The sequence below is a fragment of the Bubalus bubalis genome, chromosome 9 (assembly GCF_019923935.1).
Source record: "Bubalus bubalis isolate 160015118507 breed Murrah chromosome 9, NDDB_SH_1, whole genome shotgun sequence".
Lineage (NCBI taxonomy): Eukaryota > Metazoa > Chordata > Mammalia > Artiodactyla > Bovidae > Bubalus > Bubalus bubalis.
The window spans coordinates 53,506,848-53,527,936 of NC_059165.1; the positions used below are offsets into that span (position 1 = coordinate 53,506,848).

A 21,089-nucleotide genomic window follows, 5' to 3' on the forward strand; every position below is an offset into this window, starting at 1 on the left:
TATTTAGATGTTTTTGCTAAGTCACGTCAGTCGTGTCCGACTCTGTGCAACCCCATAGACGGCAGCCCACCAGGCTCCACCGACCCTGGGATTCTCCAGGCAAGAACACTGGAGTGGGATGCCATTTCCTTCCCCAATGCATGAAAGTGAAAAGTGAAAGTGAAATTGCTCAGTCGTATCCGACTCTTAGCGACCCCATGGACTGCAGCCTACCAGTCTCCTCCATCCATGGGATTTTCCAAGCAAGAGTACTGGAGTGGGGTGCCATCACCTTCTCCAGATGTAATGTTTATTTAATGTCTTATTTTAATTAACACATTCTGGACACAACTCTCATTACTTTATAAGAAAAAAGATCCCCCACCCCTCCAAAAGTAATGTACCAGAACCACATGAGGCTAAAAGCACCACACAAGTGTAATGAAGTGTTGCTTATTGCGTGTCCAACTCTGTGCGATCCCATGGACTGTAGCCCGCCAGGTTCCTCTGTTCATGGAATTCTCTAGGCAAAAATACTGGAGTAGATAAGTCATTCCCTTCTCCAGGAAATCTTCCCAACCCAGGGATTGAACCCAAGTCTCCTGCACTACAGGCAGATTCTTTACCATCTGAGCCACCAGGGAGATGCCAATTCTTTCCTCATCAGAGAATTACATTATCAGTAACTGAACAGCTGTCAGACCAAACCGACTGACAGGCCACACAGCACAAAACTGTAAAGTCTATTCACTTGTTATAAAACAATACATTAAATAGCTACCAAAAAAACATGTTTAGAGAAAGAATATCAGTTATAAATGCAAAAACATTCAATTTGTTTAAAAGCAATCATATGATATCAGTAAGTTCTTACTAAAAGTCAATCGTAGCAAACAATTCATTGACATGATTCTAATTCAACAGACGAAATGCTTAAGTAAAACTCAATCTTCCTCTGAGAAGCACCATCATTTACTCCCAAAAAAGTTAATAGTGAAATGATTCTGGAAAAATCTACCATGAAGCATAATAAATCACATAATCAGGAAATTTCAGTTATTTCTGACAGAAGTTATTTCACTTAATACTGTTGTTACTGTTCAATTAAAGAGGCTTCTTTTCAAAAAGAGTGGTATTTCCACAACAACATTTCTTAATAGAATTTGAAATATTTTAACTCTCTGGAATAAGAGGCAATTTTAAATGTCAAGAATAATCAAGCTTCAGAGGCTCTTTTTCTCCATTCAAAAGCACACGGGGTCACTGAGGGGAGGCTGCATGCTGTGATGGCTCACGCACCACTGGTGCCACCTCCCGACCCGTCTGCCTCCCCAGTGGTGTGCTCCTCCTCATTTGTGACACCCCTATCAAATGACATTTGGAATTCATTCATCTTTAATAGCTGACCTTTAATTCTGATAAGCAATAATTCATATGTAAGATATGTTTACTAAAAGATTAGAAAGTCACTAAAATGCTATCTTTTAGAGGGCAAAAAATATATAAAGAAGCTTTTTGAAAAATTTAAATGTTACTGCCTATGAAGAACCTTGAAATGTTAGCAGGCAAGCACCAGTGAACAGCCTAATAACCAGTTCTGGATTTAATGGGCATCTTAGAATTAATAAAATACACAGGAAATCTATGCAGTTTAGTGACATTACTAACTGTGCATTATGGAAGCAGTCAAACACACACATATAAACAACTGTAAAAGTTAACTTTAAAAGCTAGACAGTAAATATGGATCTTGTTATTAGGTTGGCCAAAAAGTTTGTTTGGGTTTTTCCATACATACCATGTTACAGAAAAACCAGATGAACCTTTTAGCCAACTTAATATTTATGCCCATGAATGAGATTAGAAACAGCACCAGGTTAGTCCCTTCCCATTCATACTCCCATCAACCACACCACTGGAACTAAAAACCTTCTTACCTTCTCACCTCTCGTCTTCGAATCTTCTTTCTCTTTCTTCCTTGCAGCTGCCACAAATTCATTAAACAAGGCTTCTCGATCTTTCATCTTTTCAATTGCTTTAAATCTTGAATCTTTAGCATGCTTGGCTGCAAATTCACTAAATGTAACTCTGCAACAAAATGGCAAGTGTGCTAACTTTGGTAGAGCTATTTCTACTTAAAGAAAGGAACAGATGGTATCATCTTCCCATTAAGAGTATGTGCCAACAAGACAATGAGTCCCAACACCTACCAACAGAAAGGAGTAAAAGGGCTAAAGAGTGAAAACGTGGTTAGAGATCTGTATTACTATCAGCATGATGTTAGGGGGACAGACATCGGAGAGCAAAAAATTTGTGTATTTCAAGAAACTTCAGAGTTCATTTAGTTCCACTCTAAGATGAGACTGAGTAACTCTTCCTGAATTAGCTCTCCCTCCAAAAGCAACTATAAAACCAGACAAAATATATGAGGCAATTGATTTCAAGCACTGGACAACAGGTAGAGTAAAACTGTAAGAAGCCCCACGACCCTCTGCCTCAGGACAATTTCCCAAAATGCAAACAGCTAGAGTACAAAAAGAGTACAGCGATCCACATGAGCTAGAAGCAGCAAAGATCAGAGTTGGGGGTGCTAAAAAAAATGGCAGAGGAAGAAGCTATAGAAAGAAGGTACCCCAGAAAAATACCATTTAGAAATTCCCCATGAGTAAGTAGACAGCCAAGACCAAGCTCTAAAACAGCAGAAAAACTACTCCGTGTACCAAACTGCTACATCCTTAAGAGCAAAAAAGAGACACTAGACACTAAGAAGTGCTGGAAAAAGAACAATATGAGGACAACAAAACCCACAAAAGATCCACAGGGAGACAAAGCTGGAAGTTTGACAAAAACAACTCCCACTTTCGGAGATTGACAGTAACAGCATAAAATCAAACCTAAAATTAAAGTGATCAGCCTGTAACTGAACTGCCTGCTAAAACAAGAATCCACACTCTTGAGAGGAAGATAACAGTCACTACCTATTATTCCGCAATTTTCAATATTCAATCAAAACTCACAACACATACAAAGAAATGTGATTCACAGGAGGGGGGGAATCCTTAAGCAATAGAAAGAAACCCAAGATACACAGATGTTGTTTGAGGTATAGACAAATCTTTTAAACTACTATAATTATATTGGAAGAATTAAATAAAAATATGTTCAAAGAATTTAAAACATGATCTTAATGGATGAACAATTACGTAGCTTCAGCAGAGATATGGAAAATCAAGTCTATGAGGGACAATGAAACTAAGTATTAAAGAAGTTTTTCCATGAATAAAAGAAGCATTTCTAAAGCTTTCATGTATTTGGATATATTTCTGAATATATATATTTCCATATATATATCCAATATATCTGATATAATATCTGAAGCTTTTCACCTTATTATATATAGTAAGAATTCAAATGCTCCCCATGTTTAGCTTATTTTTGGAGGTGAAAAATAAAACTTACTTTTCCCTTTAAAAACTATCTATATCAATACAAAAATAAAACACTTTATCTTGTGTATTAAAACAAAGATTAAGTCCAATAAATCTATTTTCTTAGGTACCCTACTTTATAATTTTAAGAAAAAGTATTACTATGATTAAAGAACAAACTTCTTAAAAATGTAAAATCAATGAAGTGAGAATTCAATTATTTAATACATATTTCTATTACTTAAAATAGGTTTAAAGTCAAATTTTTTTTTTTTTATCAGAACAGACTAAAATGAAGTTTTAGCATTAGATTCCATAGAGATGTTTTCATATGACTCATCTTTTAACTCCAAAAATGCTATAGCAAAGGATTTATAATAGCATTTTGCTACATACTTTATAACAAACATGGCATGAAAGTTCTTTACAGAAAAGAGTGAGGTGGATAGTTTTTGGTGATAACGGATGAGAAAGAGTAATAATGACTCAAAGTTAACCATAGGAAGTACACCTTAAATTTTCAACAAAAAAGAAAAAAGACATAGAAAAAACAGGCACTAAAGTTAGGTAATTCTTCCCAGTCATTCCTTCCCTTGGAATAAACTCCAGTGCTTTAGAGTTCTGTGCTTGTGGTCTTTTCCCAATTCAAAGAAAGTCTATGGATGGTATTTTCTCAACTTCAGTAAGTTTTTCCTCTTTGTCTCCTACTTACTAAAATGGGTCCTAATCTCTATGCCAGTGTCAAATGCATCAATTTAGCAATACGGCCCAATGCCCCAAGTGCTAAGACTTCAAGTTCTGTGCCTGATGGCTTTACTTTCTGATATAACCTGCATAGTAAAAATCACTCAAACAATTTTATCTGCCCCAAAACAATATTAGTAGGGTACTGTGATACAGCAAGATTTAACTTTTCAAATCTACAAAAGAGAAATCTCATTGGAGTCTCAATTATTCCCAGATCCATAAAGGGTTCTTATGGATATATTTTGCTGAATCATTTGGAAGTAACCTGTAGACATTATGAGATTCCATCAATAAATATTTCAGCATGCATGTCCTGAGAGTAAATCCTTTTTCTACCATAATTACAATATCCAAGAAAATTACTAATCTCTAATATGTAATACCACTTCAACTACCTTCCAAAAAATATTTTATAACAGTCACAACTACACGGACCCATGAATTTTTACTCTTTTGATTAAGAAAAAAGCCCAAGATCTCCTGGAGAGTCTGAAACTCTATTACCCTTAAACAGTACCATTTAACCCAGAGATTCCATGATTCTACCCCATAGTTCAGAAATTCTCCATATTCTGGGATATTCATAGCAATTTAAAATACTGGAATCTAGTTGAAATTTCACATCCACTAAGTCAAGTGACCTAATGCGTATAAAGCTTACTTTCGTTATTTCTAAAATAGATAGGATATGAGGACCTAAATCATATTGGCTGTTTTGAAGATTTAACGTGGTAATACACACATACATATGCATGTTACTTTAACAGCATATATGTCTAAGTTCATATATCTAAAATACCCAATAATTGATGATGTTATTATAATCCTAAGCATGTAAGTTTAAAATGTCTCCTTTTCTTCAGCCATCATATATATTCAATATATATTAACAATCAATTAGAAGTGTTGAACAATCATCAACACATTTAGAAATTTTTAAAATGATCCTACATTATTTCAATTCAATCAAAATAATGTCCCTGCTCTGCAATTTATTATGTGTAAATCTTTAAGAAGATAGTAGATTTTTAATCATTTACTAGTTTCAGAGAAAGAAACTTATTCTCAAAGAGAATCTTTTAAAACAAGGTACTTTCTTCAAAACCAGTGCCTCAAGAACCAGTACCAGGAATCCTCCAAAGAAAATGTATTAAGAAAGAAGATTCTTGGAAAGCCAGAAATCAATAATCAAACAAGAAGCTTTTCATGTCTGCAAATCCAAAAGATATATATATATATTTTAACTGATCTAGGAGAAAATACATACATGCTTTGATATCTGACAGTAATAAACCATATACCTCGGATTAAATTTTGCTTCCTCCATCATTTTTTTGAAATCCTCCTTGGCTTGCATTATTTTGTTTTTCTTTTCCCTGCGTTCTTCCTCTGCCCTGGTCTTTACATACTGATCAAATACCTATTACAAAAAAAACACAAATTGATGTCAGTCTTTCATATTGGTACTCTAAATACCAAACTATAGAATCTATGAAAAAAAAATGCTATGTCAATATCTGTCCCCAAATAGGAAAAATATATTAATTATAGGTAACTCAATTATGCCAATGATCTATAGCAAATCTCAACTTTAAAGCTTCAATTGACAGAATTATACAACCATACAAGTCTTGTGTTTAGGCTTCCAGAATTAAAAAGTTAAAAGCCCTTTTCCCTGTCTACAAACTGAGTACAGGTTTATTTTTAAAATTTTAAGCAATATAAACAGTTAAAGAGAAATCACAGTCTTCACAAATCCCTTTTAGAAAAAACATTAACAATATGGATGGAATCTACACTGGAATTTTATTTCTGTGCTTCTCTTTAAGATATAATTATTTTCACCAAAATATAATCATGCATACATATATATGTATGTATATACATAGAATACATATATTCTATGTATTTTTCTCCATTTAATAATGTACAGTCAAGATTATGAACTGAACATACATATCTATTTCCTGCTTTCTTGAAACAATAAAATGACGATAGAGGATCTCCTTTTTAAAGTTACAAATCAGTAAGAACAGAGAAATGGGGGAAAAGAAACAGCAACTCTGGGAACTTGGAAAGCATATGGAAAAAAAAAGAAAAGCACATGGAGAGGCAATAAAGGATTTGGCAGACAAGAGAAAGCTGACTCTAAACCAGCAGTCAGGAAACCAAGAAACCAGTTTTTAAAATCAGAGACTCCTTCACTAGCTCGAGAATTGACAGCACCAGACACCCATGAAGTAAGGACACAGTACAGCTATAACAAAGATTTTGAAAAAGCAGTTTAATCACTAGATCCCCCTTGCCAATTTTATGTATCTGGGGCACTTTTGAAACTCAGTAAAAGGCAAGGAGTGATTTTAGAAAGCAAGGGTTAGCAAATCACAATCTGTTGGCCAAATCTGGCCTGCTGCCTGTTCCTATACAGCCCAAGAAGAGTTCTGATATTTTTAAAGGTGGGGGAAAAAACTGAAAACTTAATTACACATAATATTAAATGAAATTCAAATTTCAGCGTCCACTCGTTCCTTTACATAAATCTACAGGTGTTCTCACATTATAACAGCAGAGTTACCAATTATGACAGAGACCACATAGCCCACAAAACCTAAAGTATTTATTATCTAATCCTTTATGTTAAAATTTTGCTGACCCTTCCTCTAAAAGGCAAAACCGTCTCTGGACTGGGAGAACATAAATTAGGATTGAGGCGTACCAGATTGAGAAAACATACGTTATCAAGACACAGTCCTTATCCAGGATCTCACCAGCTTAAAAATGACCTGCTCTAGAGGATCTCAATAAACCAGCTGAAATCATCCCACAGCAAGGCAGTTTTCAACCTCAGCACTGACCAGACCATGTTCAGAAGCATCCCTGGCCACCAGATGCCAGCAGCACTCCCTCACTGGGGCAAACTAAGATGTCCTCCAGTGTAAAAAAAATCCTGGTTGAGAACCACTGTTCTACAGTAAAGCCAACAATCATAAGAGCCCACCCAGATGCTAAGAGAGCCCAAAGAGCATTTTAGTGCCTTGTTCTTAAACATTAGCAGTCAGGGTCTACAAAGACATCTAAGCAAACTCTCAAACATGGAAGTCCCCAGGTTGTGGAAGGAAAAGACAGATGGTAAAATAATTTTAGATGAGAGTTCTGAGTGCTACTGAGAGTAATGAAGGCAAAGAGGTTAATCAGAGGGCATCTGGGCAAGTATCTGAACATAAATGATTTAGTAAACTATGCAAACACCTGGGGGAAGAACACTCCAGGAAGAGGGACTAGTAAGTATCAGAATATTCCAGTACTGGCCAAGGCATATCAGTGTCAGTGAATAAATGAACATAAGAGTCTTGAGAAGTATGCAGATATGAGTATATAGAGAATCTTACAGCCATGAAAATTTTATTCTAACTAAAACAGTAAGCAGTGCACATTTTTCAAGCAACAGAATACTGCCTTAATTTGTCATTTAAATTTTAAGATTAGTCTGGCTGCTGTGTGGAAAAAGAACTTGACTACAAAGGACAGAAAGAATGGAGGAGGCAAGGAGTTCAGTTAGGCACCACAATCAGAGTATTTTGAATTAGGGTTTAGTGAGGGAAATGGTAAATAAGAGGTTGGATTTAGAAAAGGTTTTGGAGGTAGATTGCGCTGATAAGACTTGAAATGCACAGTGGGGAAAACTAAAAAATCAAGGCTAATTTACAGGTTCTGATAGGGCCATCAAATGAGTGAAAATGAGACCATCACACACGAAGCGTTTAAAATAAAAAAGACTACTGTGCATGAAATACAGGTGTAAATACATATGAAAAGTCATGTCTTCCTATTTCAAGTCTCAAATACATTTCTGATATAGTGTAAACTTCCTCTTTTCATAAAAAGTCTATGATTAGACCTAAATTATTTCAACCATTAAATTATAAATATGGAAGATGAACACTACCTTCTACCAAATGCAATTGTGTACCTCAACAGCACTATAGCAAATGGTTCAACATACTCAACGTTTTACACAGATCAGTGTCAGGGTGGTCCAGGTAATTCAGAAAAGTTCGCAGTGTGCAATACTTTAGAGGAAGCATTCACCATGAGATATATATCACTGAATCACAATGGGAATAAACAGCAGCTCGGTAATAAGGCAACTCTAGTTCTTATAATTCTAGTTCAGGAGAGACCTGAAGTGCCCATTAAGTTTATTATGAAAAGACATCCTAACAGCTGCCACTTAACAGATGTATATGTAGAGGGTGTGAGATAAAACATGCTGAGTCTTGTCTATCTACAATACAGATACATATATATATATATACACTGACACATAATAGTTGGGAAGGGTCAAACACTGGAACTATCAGTTTGGAAGAATTGCCCAGTAAAAATTAGTAAATGTACATGAGCTGATTTTGAAACCTTTGTATAACATCAGTATATATGAAACGTAAGGACAAAATGTTCATGAGGCAAAAGCCATGTCCATAATGGCAAAAATATCCAAGTATTTCTGAGGCAGAAATGTCCACACAGAGGGTCACTAAGGTATGAAATGGTTCAATTTAAAAGTTATGCTGGCAAGGGATATACATTTCTTACTGTTATTTTCATTTTACCTGTTTTCTCTCTTTAGGATTGAGCAATAAGTACCGAGGATCAAAAACTATCTTGTGCAACTCCTTCTCCCATGTTGAAAAAGCAGACACCTTTAAAATAAAAAAATGTATTGCCTCATAAATTAAGTTGGCTCTAAAAACTGAAAGGTCATATAATTTTGCTTGAAATCTATGGGACGTCTACTTAAAAAGGACACATAATAAAAACCATACTGCAGTTTCCATCACTAATAAATGACAGGCAGTGGGAGGCTAGGCAAAAGCAAATTTCCACACTAATTGGCTCTGAACATTTCTATATTATATAGAAGTAACACACTTAATTACTCATTAAAATAACTACTACTGTGTGACATTTTAAAAATCAGTACATCAGAAAAAGCCTTGAAGATTTGCATTTTGATTTCCCAAGCTTGCTCTAATCTTGTGAACAATGTTGTGATGTAAAGTTGAACAATTTTACTTACTCAAATGAATCTGTGAATATAATCAAAAGGTTGAAATCCCTTCTCAATTAAGCTTCATTAATAGTAATATCATAAAGTACCAGTACTCCTTTAACCAAAAGCCATTCTGTAGATATTAAAAGAATCACATTTACCTTACCTATCCCGAGTAGTCCGCCATTCTGTAATGTTAATACTCGTCATATTACTCACCAAAATTTAATGACCCAATAAATGTTAAATGTTATTTGTACTTAAAAGGATAATAAAATGGCATTTAGTTAAAACATAATATAATTAGCCAAGAAAACGGCTATCTGAAAAAGAGCATAGTGATTTGACAGGCTTCCCTTATCCCGCCCCCACGACATGAGCACTAACCTTAGATTTGACCTTTTAGCAAGACATATTTATATTACTTATACAAAACAGAAATATCTCCCCCAAAGATTGTTTTCTGACCCCTCTCTCTAGCAGCATGTCCTTGAACTGCTTCATTCGGGCCTCCAGAGGGACAATGGCCCTTTCTCGGGCAGCTTTAATTTCAGCTTCCATGGCAGCTTCTTTCTCTGAATCAATGTCTTTATTATCGTCTCTCCTATAAAAAAGAAAATGCAGGCATCAACTGACAAAATATTAATATATAATCTTACTAAAATTTTAAAATCACTGGAATATTCAAGACTCACTACTGAGCAGAATATTTTTGGCAAAAACAAATTATACTGAGCTTTTCAAATCAACTCTAAGGGATAAGCAACTTTCATTATAATAATAAAGTTACAATGAGCTTCTAACGATGTTACAGTGGCTACATTGTTAGGAAAGAAAAATACCTTTAATATGCTGTCTCTCCCTGATACTACTTGATACACAAAATAAACGACCTTACTTAAAAACAAAACTTATCCAATATTGCAATAAACTCTAAGTGTTAGAATCAAACAGCATAGAATATAATTTTTAGTTTTTGAAATGATATAGGAAAAACAGTATTTTCCAAAATGTTTTTACATTATAAATGCATACGATTTTTAATCTAATAAAAATTGGTAAAAGTCTTACTAATCTCAAATATTTATTTTGAAAATAAAATATCTGCAGATTTGGCCAAGTGGATTATGTGAGATATACACCTTACCTACCTGACATTTTTTTTACTCACTTTCTGGGTGATAAGTTGAGATTTAAGTTGAAGGACAGGTCCCAGAGAGCAACATAGGCCCCGGAGTAGTTAGGTGGAATTAGAACTGTTCATCAATGACTAAACTACTTCTTGTTTCTCCAAAAATGCACCTCAGGGCTAAGGGCAACCCTGCTGTTGTACAGTACTCAGGGGAGATTGCGAGCATGAGATTAAGTCACCTCTCAAACATCTGCCCTATGAAGAAGGCCCATTCATGTGAATAATCAAAAAAAGTAATTCAGTAATATTCAGGTGTGTTAAAGCAGATCTTCCATCTTAAATTCGATCTGCTTTGTATACAAATAAAATTGGTTCGTATTTCCTGCATTAAACTTAAGGGAATTAGAAAAACAGAACATTAGGAAATTCAAAATCATGCTATATAGGGAAATGAAGGTAGCCTAGGAGATTTAAATGGAACTAAGGCTACTCCACAAATATGGTGAGAGGTATTTAGCAATTTAGGGAATGAATCAAAAATAGAAGATATAATCCGTGACCTGCAGGAACTTAGCGAGATAGTCTGTGACCTAAGATATGCACAAAACAAACAGGTAAAAGTAATTTGCCAAACAATATACCCTCTTATAATAATTTATTTAAGAACTATTTATATAAAGAGTTAAAAGACAAGAAATACAACTAATGAAAACAAATAACCTTTACAGAATTATACTAAATGAAAATGTCACAATACAAACTATCACTATCTATCTCAATAAAAGAAATAAAAGAAAAACTAAGCCAGGAAAAACAGGCTTTTAGCTTTGTACCTAAATAGAGAAGCTCGGGCAATCCACATAAAGGACTTCTTTGACATTCTCCTGATAAAAGCAGTTAAAAACCTTACAGAGTTGTCTATAAGAACAAACAATTAAAAACAACCTAAAAGTTTAACATTGTAGGAACATCCAAAATCATGGTACATAAACAGAATGAATACAGTCATTTATAATAATTAAGAACACAAATTCTTATTCTAGATTTTTAAAAGAACACAAATTCAGTTGATTACAACTAATAAATACATTTGGTCAAGAGCTAAAAAGTCAACTGTAAAATTTCAAACAGCTGTTGTTACTGTGGTCAATTATGAGTCACACTTTAATATCTTAATTTCTTTAACACTGTTGCCAATAAAGAAACTTTTTTAAAAAAGAAACACCCTTAACAGGGGTTGTCTTACTGATTTCTTTGCCATAATTTGGCTGCATTCAATCTGTCCTCAGATAAGACTATGATAAACCAATCCATAATAATGTCTTCAAACTTTCCTTCTTGCTGCTAAATAATGGTCCCATGCCTCCCCCAGTCATATACAAACACCTTCTACCCCACCCATTCACCCCCCATAATTAGTAACATTCATATTTTACTGCACACTGGTCAAACTAAGGCTTCCATTTATACCACTCTCTTTCTCTCAGAGCACTTTCTAATAATAATAGCCTCAGGGGTTCCCTCTTCAACAAGTAATGACCACGGATATAAGGACTAAGTGAAGTGACAAGTATATAAAAAGAGAGAGAAGTCTGGGTCTACATTTATCAGATTTTTGGAACGGTATCTGTTGGGGTCTACATTAGGAAGGAAACTTTTTTAATAAAATTCAGGTGTAATGAATTTCTGCAAACAATTTATCATAATAATGTCATTTGGCTTCATAATACATATTTAAATAACCAAAACTCTCCCACATCTAGAAACAGAAGGGACACCATTTCTACAACCTAAAGCAAGACTTAGTAATAGGCCTAAAGAGAGCAATCATAACTTCTGCTTCCTAACACACACACATTACCTGTCCTAATCATGGACTGACTGTAGCCTAATCATCTTTTAAGGGTAAAAATCTACCTAAATTACATAAACTATAAGTATTACTTACTTCCGTTTTTTGGCTTTAACAGGTTCATCTTCATTCATTTCTTCCATTAATTCTTGTTCTTCTTTAACTATAAGAAAATTTAATTTAACTGTCAGAATAAAAATAAGCAAGCAACAATTTAAATATTTAGGTATGAACCCTTCTGCCAACCACTACTGGAACGCTTGTGTCAGCAGTATTTTTTTAAAGCTGCAACTTATAGCTCACTCACTTGCACTCATAGAGAACTGCCACTTTTGGATGGACAGCATTGTCGGGGTTGGGTGCCCTGGCAAAAAAAATTTCAAAAATTATGAATAGTTTATATGCACATATTACACAATCTTTTCTTTAATAAAATTACTCCTTAACTATATATCTATAACACTTCTTTATAAAACATTAAGCAAATCATGATAATTCTACAACTCCTCTATTAATCTTCCCTTTACATTAAACTTAACTCATTCTGAAATTTTTATTAACATAAAATTTATCAAATAAATGAATATTGTATTCATTTATCAAATAAGTGAATATTTATCAAATAAATGAATAAAACCCTTATACCTTTTGCACCAAGCAGACCAAGTTCCAATAATCTGGAAATCACTAGCAAGCAGAAAATGTACCATGTGTATACATAAAATCTATGAAGATTTCTCAATTATTATAAATGATATATTAGGATTTGTTTCAACTAAAGTATTAAATGAGTCATTTATCATGCTTCTATACTATATAAATGGTTTTTTAAAAAATACAATCAATACCATGGCAAATTTTCAATAAAAATTATATACAAATATTTATATTTATTTTATATCTTATATATTGAAAGGCTGTCTGAGGGTAAGGTGAATTAAAAGATTATCTCTTAATAAGGTGCAGGTGTCTCTCTAGTCCCAGGAGAAAGGTTTACTTCCCTAAATTTCATCAAGTTTAAAGTACTGCAGTTTTAGTTAGCCGAATTTTAATAAACAATATTTTAAAAATACTCTGCACAGCTTAATTATTTCAAAATATGTAACACTAATCACAAAAGGTGCTGAAAGGCTCACTGAGGAGCATTTTAGTACTATTAATAAGAATGAAGCAAGCATCAGCAGCACCAACATATCTTGGATTAACTGACAACCTTGAAAAGAACAAGATGTTTTTAAAATACATACAATAAATATTTTACAAACCATAATTTTACCCAAATTCTCTATTTTTTAATTATATGAACTCAATCTAGAAGAGCAGTCTACTTTCCATTTCTCAAATACTCCTTTCCTTATATTTCTTGAAAACAGACTTCTAAACTGCCTATTTTCCATAAAAATATTAAAAGAATATTAAAATTAGAGGATAAATCCTAATTTAAGACTTACTTAGTTTCTTCACTTCTTCCATTCCTTTTTTATGAGGGGGCTCTTGAATAATTTTGTCAACATCTGCCCTTCCAATCAGATCATCGGGTCGGTCCCACATAGAAAGACGGGTGGTAGGATTATAAAAGAAGACCCTCTCATCACCAGTCCAAACAACACACCTAGGAATAGATTCAAACATTTTCTTACGTTATGGAACATATTTTATAGTTAGGTCTTTTAATGCCATCCAATCAAAAGGGGAGGTGGTGGTGGTGGGGAAGGACATGTTCATATTATTATTCCTTACCGAGAACCAAATACGATTTTCAGAACAGGAGAGGTGACTGGCTATGGGTTAAGCAAAACAGCAACTCAACATACTGACAGAAAACTAGGAAAAGCAACACATTGATGATCAGAATTCAGAGTGCTCAGGAACATACATGTCTGGCACACTCAATGTTAACCTATCACAAAAGATGAGCCTAACAGCAGATAATAATACTATTAAGCAGTTCGAAAGCTCAAGAACACACCACAGCATCTGACCTATTACATAATACTTACTATTTCTTACCAAACCAGACAGACTACAAACTCAAATGCAATTATTTATGAAGCTTTTAATAACTGACTGTATCAAGTATTTAAAAATAAAAGCACCTATTGTGCTATGGCACTGTAGCCCAGCACAACCCACTGTTCCTATTAATTACAACTAGAAACTCAGCAACAATATAGAAAAAAACAAGTACATAAGAACTCTCTAAGGTTTAAAAAAAAAAAAAAACAACAGATATGGAGTCAAAATTTAGAGAAGCAAGGGTATAAATTTCTCCACCCTCAAACCTCTGCTGAGGCCTCTGGTTGCACAGTAATAGTAGCACAGGCAGCTAAAACTAAGAGAAATCAGGTCTTTATGACCAGATAATCAAAGTTAATCAACAGCTGCCAAGCTCAAGGTGACCTAGATGTTAAAATTAATCAGACAAAGCCTCTATTGTTGAAATAATCAAACACTTTACAGCAGCAATTATAATTACACTTAATGAGATAAAGAAAAACAAAACAAAGATAAGCCAAAGCTTGAAATGAAAGAAGACAGAGGTTCTCAGCAGAGAAACTGTTAAAAAAGAAAAAAAAAAAAAAGAATGGTGTTTCAGGAACCTATGGAACTATATCAAAATGTCCAACAGACATGTCACTGGGATCCCAGAAGAGAATATTGGGGCAGAAAAAATTTAAAAACAAAATGGTCCAAAGATATCTCCAAATTTGGTAGAAGACATAAATACTAAGGAAGTTCAGTGAACCCCAAACAGAACAGACTTCAAGAAAATCATTTTTAGACACAACATAAACAGATGGAAATCGAATATAAAGAAAAATCCTCGAGAGCAGCTAACAAAAAGTATGGCAGAAAACAAACAGGGAAACAAGTCCAGGGACTGTGGATTTCCTACCAGAAACCACAGAGGCAAAAATACATTAAAACAACATCATTAAAGTCCGGGAAAAAAAAGAAATCCAACCTAGAATCCCATACAGAGCAAAAACATCCTTCAGGAACAAAGGAAAAGAAGATATTCTCAATGAGGGGAAACTAAGAGATTTCATTTCTATCAGAATTACCCTGTAAGAAAGTTTTTCAGGCTGAAAGGAAATGATACCTAAAAAACTACCAAACAAACAAAAAAGCACTAGGATCTTTAGTAATGAAGGGAAAAAAACAGAAATGGAAAATATCAAAGAATTTTTTCCTCTTAAGTTCTTCAAAATATGTATGAAAAATCATGAACAATGCATGTTGGGGTTTTCAATGTATGTAATAGTAATACATATGACAACTGTAACATAAAGGTCAGTAGGTACAAGGTTAAAAAAGAACCTATATGATAATAAGGCTCCCACATTTTATGTGAAGTGCTACAATAATAACTCTAAGTAGGCTATGATGGTTAAGTGGGTATATTACAATACAAGAAAAACTAAAAATTAATGCAAAGAGATATCACCCGAAAGCCAAGAGATAAATTATTAAATGGAATGCTAGAAAATGTTCAAATAATTCAAATGAAGGGAGTAAAGGGCGAATGGAGGAACAAAAACAGAGAGGACAAAAAACAAATAATAGATTTAAATCCAACCGAAAGTTACATTCATGTTAACAGCCTAAACACTCCCATTTAAAAAGCAATTGACAAAGTGAGTAAAAACACAAGACACTACTATAAGCTGTTTTAAGAGACAAACTAAACATAAAATTATAGAAAGCTTGAAAGTAAATGGATGGAAAAGCACAAGACAAAGGGTATTATGAGAGAGAAATAGGGTCTTTTCATAATGATTAAAAAAAAAAAGACAATCAAGAACATGTAACAACTATAAAACATATATAATAAGCCAGTTTACAGAGCTTAAAAGTAGATGAAATAGGCAATTCCACTATTATAATAGGTTAACAGAACTCTCTCAACAACTGCCAGACCAACCAAACCCTAAAACAGTACCAAGAAAGACCATCTGGTGAACAATTAAAAAAAAAAAGTCTTAATGAACTTGAAAGTATCAAAACCAAAGGAAGCGCATTCTCTGACCACAGGACAATTAAATCAGTACAAGTGAAATACATAGAAAAAATTCAAATTAAGGAACTGAAACAAAAGACTTCTAAATAATGAGTGAGTCAAAGACAAAAATCAAAAGTAAATTTTATAATAAAAATTGAATGGCAATGAAAATACAACACATCAAAATTTGTAGGCTGGTGCTAAAGCAGGGCTTAAAAGAAAACTATGTTAAGCTTTAAATGATAAGAAAAGAACACTAATGACTTAAGAGTAATTTCATAATTACTAGAAAAAGAAGCTAGAAAAAGTATAAAGTAAACCCAAAGTAATCAGAAAAAAGGAAATAAGAGTGGGCAAGAGTGGAGGGGCCCAACCACCCTAAAACTTGTGGTCTTAATGAAAGACCACAAAACAGGCAAACTTTTGGCTTGACTGGTCCAGAATAGAGAACAAATCACCACTATGTGGAAAGAAAAAGGGGTATCACCACAGATCATAGACATTTAAAGAAGTTTAAATTGTTACCAAAACTCTTCCCCCCAAAAAAACTCTGACCACGGATGATTTGTTAATTCTATAAAACCTTAATGAAAAAATATTATCTTATAAACTTTTTCAGTAAATAGAGGAATAGAAATCACCAGTCACCATCCAACTCATTTCCTGAAACCAGCAAAACCCTAATACCAAAATTCAACAAAAACATTACAAAAGAAACTTATGGATTCATAGGCCACAAGCAGAGATGCAAAAATACTCAGTAAAATATTAGCAAATCAAATCCAACAATACATTAAAAAGATTAATCTACCATGATTAAGGTTTATTACAGAAATGCAAAGTTAAACAATCAAAATTCAGAGTAATTCTCCATATTAAAAGAATGTAAGAGAAAAACTCATTTCAAAAGAGGCAGATTTATGATAAAAACATTATCAAATTTTTTAAAAACCATATAAGCTACTATTATATCTGATGTAAAAGACTGAATTTCTCCCCCTACATGGAGAATAAGGCAGGGATGTTCATTTTTTCTACTTAACATTGCACTGATACAACAGTCCTAGCAACAAGAATAATTACACTGGAATTTTTTTCTTGGTATTTCAGAGCATAGGTTTGACTTTATTTTACTTTTTTTTTTTTTTTTTTAAGAATAAAGAGGGATCAAAAATTAGAAATTTTCTAGGTTCAGTAAACTTTAGTTTCTGGTTCTAAGAAAGTTTTTAATGTTTTGACAAAACAAAAATCTTTTAAGGTCATGGAGACTTGTAACTTTTTCAATTGGTTACTAAGACTGCATCACAAAGATTTAGCGTGCCATAAAGGCAGAGGAACCAGAGATCAAATTGCCAACATCTGCTGGATCAGAGAAAAAGCAAGAGAATTCCAGAAAAACATCTACTTCTGCTTCATTGGCTATGCTAAAGCCTCTGACTGTGAATCACAACAAACTGTGGGATAGGAATACCAGACCACCTTACCTGCCTCCTGAGAAACCTGTGTGCAGGTCAAGAAGCAACAGTTAGAACCGGACATGGAATAACGGACTGGCTCCAAACTGGGAAAGGAGACCGTCCAGGCTGAATACAGTCACCCCGCTTATTTAATTTATATGCAGGGTACATCACGAGAAATGTTGGACTAGATGAAGCACAAGCTGGAATTAAACACTGCTGGGAGAAATAGTAATAACCTCAGATATGCAGAAGATACCCTTATGGCAGAAAGCATGAGGAACTAAAGAGCCTCTTGATGAAAGTGCAAGAGGAGAGTGAAAAAGTTGGCTTAAAACTCAACATTCAAAAAATGAAGATCATGGCATCTGGTCCCATTACTTCATGGCAAATAGATGGGGAAACAATGGAATCAGTGAGAGACTTTATTTTTGGGGGCCCCAAAATCCCTGTAGATGGTGACAGCAGCCATGAAATTAAGACGCTTGTTCCTTGGAAGAAAAGCTATGACAAACATTGACAGCCTATTAAAAAGCAAAGATATTACTTTGCCAACAAAGGTCCATCTAGTCAAAGCTATGGTTTTTCCAGTAGTCATGTATGAACGTGAGAGCAGGACCATAAAGAAAGCTGAGCGCTGAAGAATTGCTGCTTTTGAATTATGGTGTTGGAGAAGATTCTTGAGAGTACCTTGGACTGCAAGGAGATCCAACCAATCTAAACCCAATCTAAAGGAAATCAATCCTGAATATTCACTGGAAGAACTGATGCTGAAGCTGAAGCTCCAATACTTTGGCCACCTGATAAGAGCCAACTCACTGGAAAAGACCCTGATGCTGGGAAAGACTGAAGGCAGGAGGAGAAGGGGACAACAGAGGATGAGATGGTTGGATGGCATCACCGACTCAATGGACATGCATTTGAGCAAGCCCCATAAGTGGTGAAGGACAGGAAAGCCTGGCGTGCTGCAGGCCATGGGGTCGCAAAGAGTCGGACATGACTGAGCGACTGAACAACGAAGTCTAAGTGAGGCTGCCTTTATTTGCCATTCACAATTTGTTTGTAACCTGTGTTGGATTTTAACTTATGAAAAATTTATCTTTGAATTTATAGTATTTGAAATTTCATATTCACCTAGACTGGCATGGCGACTTTATTTTTATTTACATATTTATATCAATTGATTAACTGCTGATGCATTTCTTTAGTTTATTTCCATAGGTTTTTACTTAGTATTATGAAAAAATTGAAATATACAGAATATTTAAAGAATGTCTCTAGAACAGTGAACACAATATACTGACCATCTAGATTTAGACTTAATATTTTATATGTTCTTTATCATGCATCTATCCTTTCTCTAAGTATCTGCCCGTCTTATTTTTTGATCTATTAAATGATGCAGATTATCAGTACACTTCACCCTACGCACTTTATCATGCATATTATTAGCACAAGGTAGTTTTGTGACACAAGAATTCTTTGTCCATGTGTTGAGTGCTTAGTCGTTTCTGACTCTCTGTGACCCCATGAATTGTAGCCCTCCAGGCTCCTCTGTCCATGGGGATTCTCCAGGCAAATAATACTGGAGTGGGGTGCCATGCCCTCCTCCAAGGGATGGAACCCAGGTCTCCTGCACTGAAGGTGGATTCTTTACCATCTGAGCCACCAGGGAAGCCCTGGTGACTCAAGAATTCTTTGTCCATAGTCTTTCTATTAATTCTGAAATGTCCTGACAGCTTCTCACTCCACACTTACGACTCATACCACTGGAGCTGCTTTAGCACACCTAGGTAGGAAAATAACCAGAAAAAATCTTAAACGTCTTCAGTAATCATACCGTTGCTGACACTACTGGTCTTGTCTGTGGGAAAAGCAAATGAGCAAATATGCCAAAAGGCTAGGTTTTTCATACTCCACATTATTGGCATTTGGGCCAAATAATTAATTCTTACAGGGAGCTGCCCTGTATATGGTAGGGTGTTTAGGAGCAACCCAGGCCTATACCTACCACATGCTTTTAATACCTTCCAGTTACGACAACCAAAAATGCCTGCACACTTTGCCCAATATCCACCTCAGGGAGGAGGGGGCTGAGGGGAGGAGGCCAAAATTACTTCTGGTTGAAAATCACTGATCTAGGCAAATCAGCAATGACCACTAAAATCACACACAAAAAAGGGACAACTAGATACATCCTGCGGGAAAGGTCATCATCAGTTAGTCTGCCAAAAAGATCAAGCATAAATTTCACCACATCTCTATAACTGCCTGCTAAATTTACAGGAAATTCAGAATGGAGGATTCTACTTAAAAGCACCACTAGGATACAGTAATAAAACCCAGATTGTGGGATTCTATAGAACAAATAATAAAACCAAGGAGAAAAAAGGAAACCAAGTTGAAGGGGAATTTACACATTGCAAGACTCAAGAAACAAGCCAACTCATTGCCATGAGTAGCCCGAGTACAGATTAAATAGAATAGGGAAAGAAAGTCCTGATGTGGGGAGAGGAAGAAAAGAGAGAACCAAACAAAAAAAGGAAAGAAAAAACAGACTACTCAAAGTTAAGATAAAAAGATGTAATTTTACAAAGTTCTCTAAACATAATCATTTATGAGGATATATATAAAAGCAATTTTAAAACACTTCATAAATAAATAAATACTTCATAAATAAAAAAGGAGATTCAGGATCTTACAGTGGTTCAAATCTATAATTATAATCAGTAAATATTAATAGAGAGTTCTGTGAGAAGAGCAAGACACTGCAGCAGTTGAGTTTTAGGTTTGAGACTCCAAAATAAAACAACCAAAAAACATTCAGTATTTGACACATACTTATTTTAAAGTACTTTCTCTACCGATTGTGTAATAATGTAATAATCAAACATGGCAATAAATAAATCAATAAAACAACTTACTAATTAAGTAACCTACATACCACGGAGTACCAGGAATAGGGGTAGTAGCTACTGGCTTTGCCTTCTGGGCAGCTTTTTCTTCCTCAGTCATCTCTTCTTCTTTGGGCTCCTGTGGGAAATTGTATTACTCCCATTAAATTCATATCACAAAATTATACTTGAATATCTCACAAACACAAGACTGCAAATACCTTAAAGTAAAACTAACATAATGTCTGTTGCTACCATACAGAGGGGAGACTCTGAATCAGAATTTCTAAATCTTTGCCCCTTAGGCAGAGCTGAATTCCATGACAGTAGAACCCACTGGCGTCCCAGATGGCACAGTGATAAAGAATTTCCTGCCAATGCAGGAGATGCAAGTTTAATCCCTGGGTCTGGAAGATCCCCAGGAGTAGGAAAATGGCAACCCACTCCAGTATTCTTGCCTGGAAAATTCCATGGACAGAGGAGCCTGGTGGGCTACTGTCCATGGGGTTGCAAAGAGTTAGACATGACTGAGAAGGCACTCACA

At 34.7% G+C, this 21,089-nt stretch overlaps 1 protein-coding gene across 9 annotated transcripts in view; it reads right to left on the reverse strand.

Moving 5' to 3' along the window:
* Positions 1-21,089, reverse strand: part of TCERG1 (transcription elongation regulator 1) — a 51,769-nt gene that overhangs the window by 9,131 nt on the left and 21,549 nt on the right. For 6 of the 9 annotated variants that reach the window (XM_006069386.4, XM_025292500.3, XM_006069382.4 and 3 more), the window contains 9 exons: positions 20,596-20,684; positions 13,643-13,803; positions 12,499-12,555; positions 12,288-12,354; positions 11,173-11,223; positions 9,676-9,811; positions 8,768-8,857; positions 5,456-5,574; positions 1,917-2,067 (listed from right to left, as the gene is read on the reverse strand). In XM_006069386.4, the coding sequence (XP_006069448.1) occupies positions 1,917-2,067; positions 5,456-5,574; positions 8,768-8,857; positions 9,676-9,811; positions 11,173-11,223; positions 12,288-12,354; positions 12,499-12,555; positions 13,643-13,803; positions 20,596-20,684 (921 nt within the window). The remainder of the gene's footprint in view (positions 1-1,916; positions 2,068-5,455; positions 5,575-8,767; positions 8,858-9,675; positions 9,812-11,172; positions 11,224-12,287; positions 12,355-12,498; positions 12,556-13,642; positions 13,804-20,595; positions 20,685-21,089) is intronic. The other 3 variants (XM_006069387.4, XM_006069385.4, XM_025292498.3) reach the window with 1 other exon arrangement.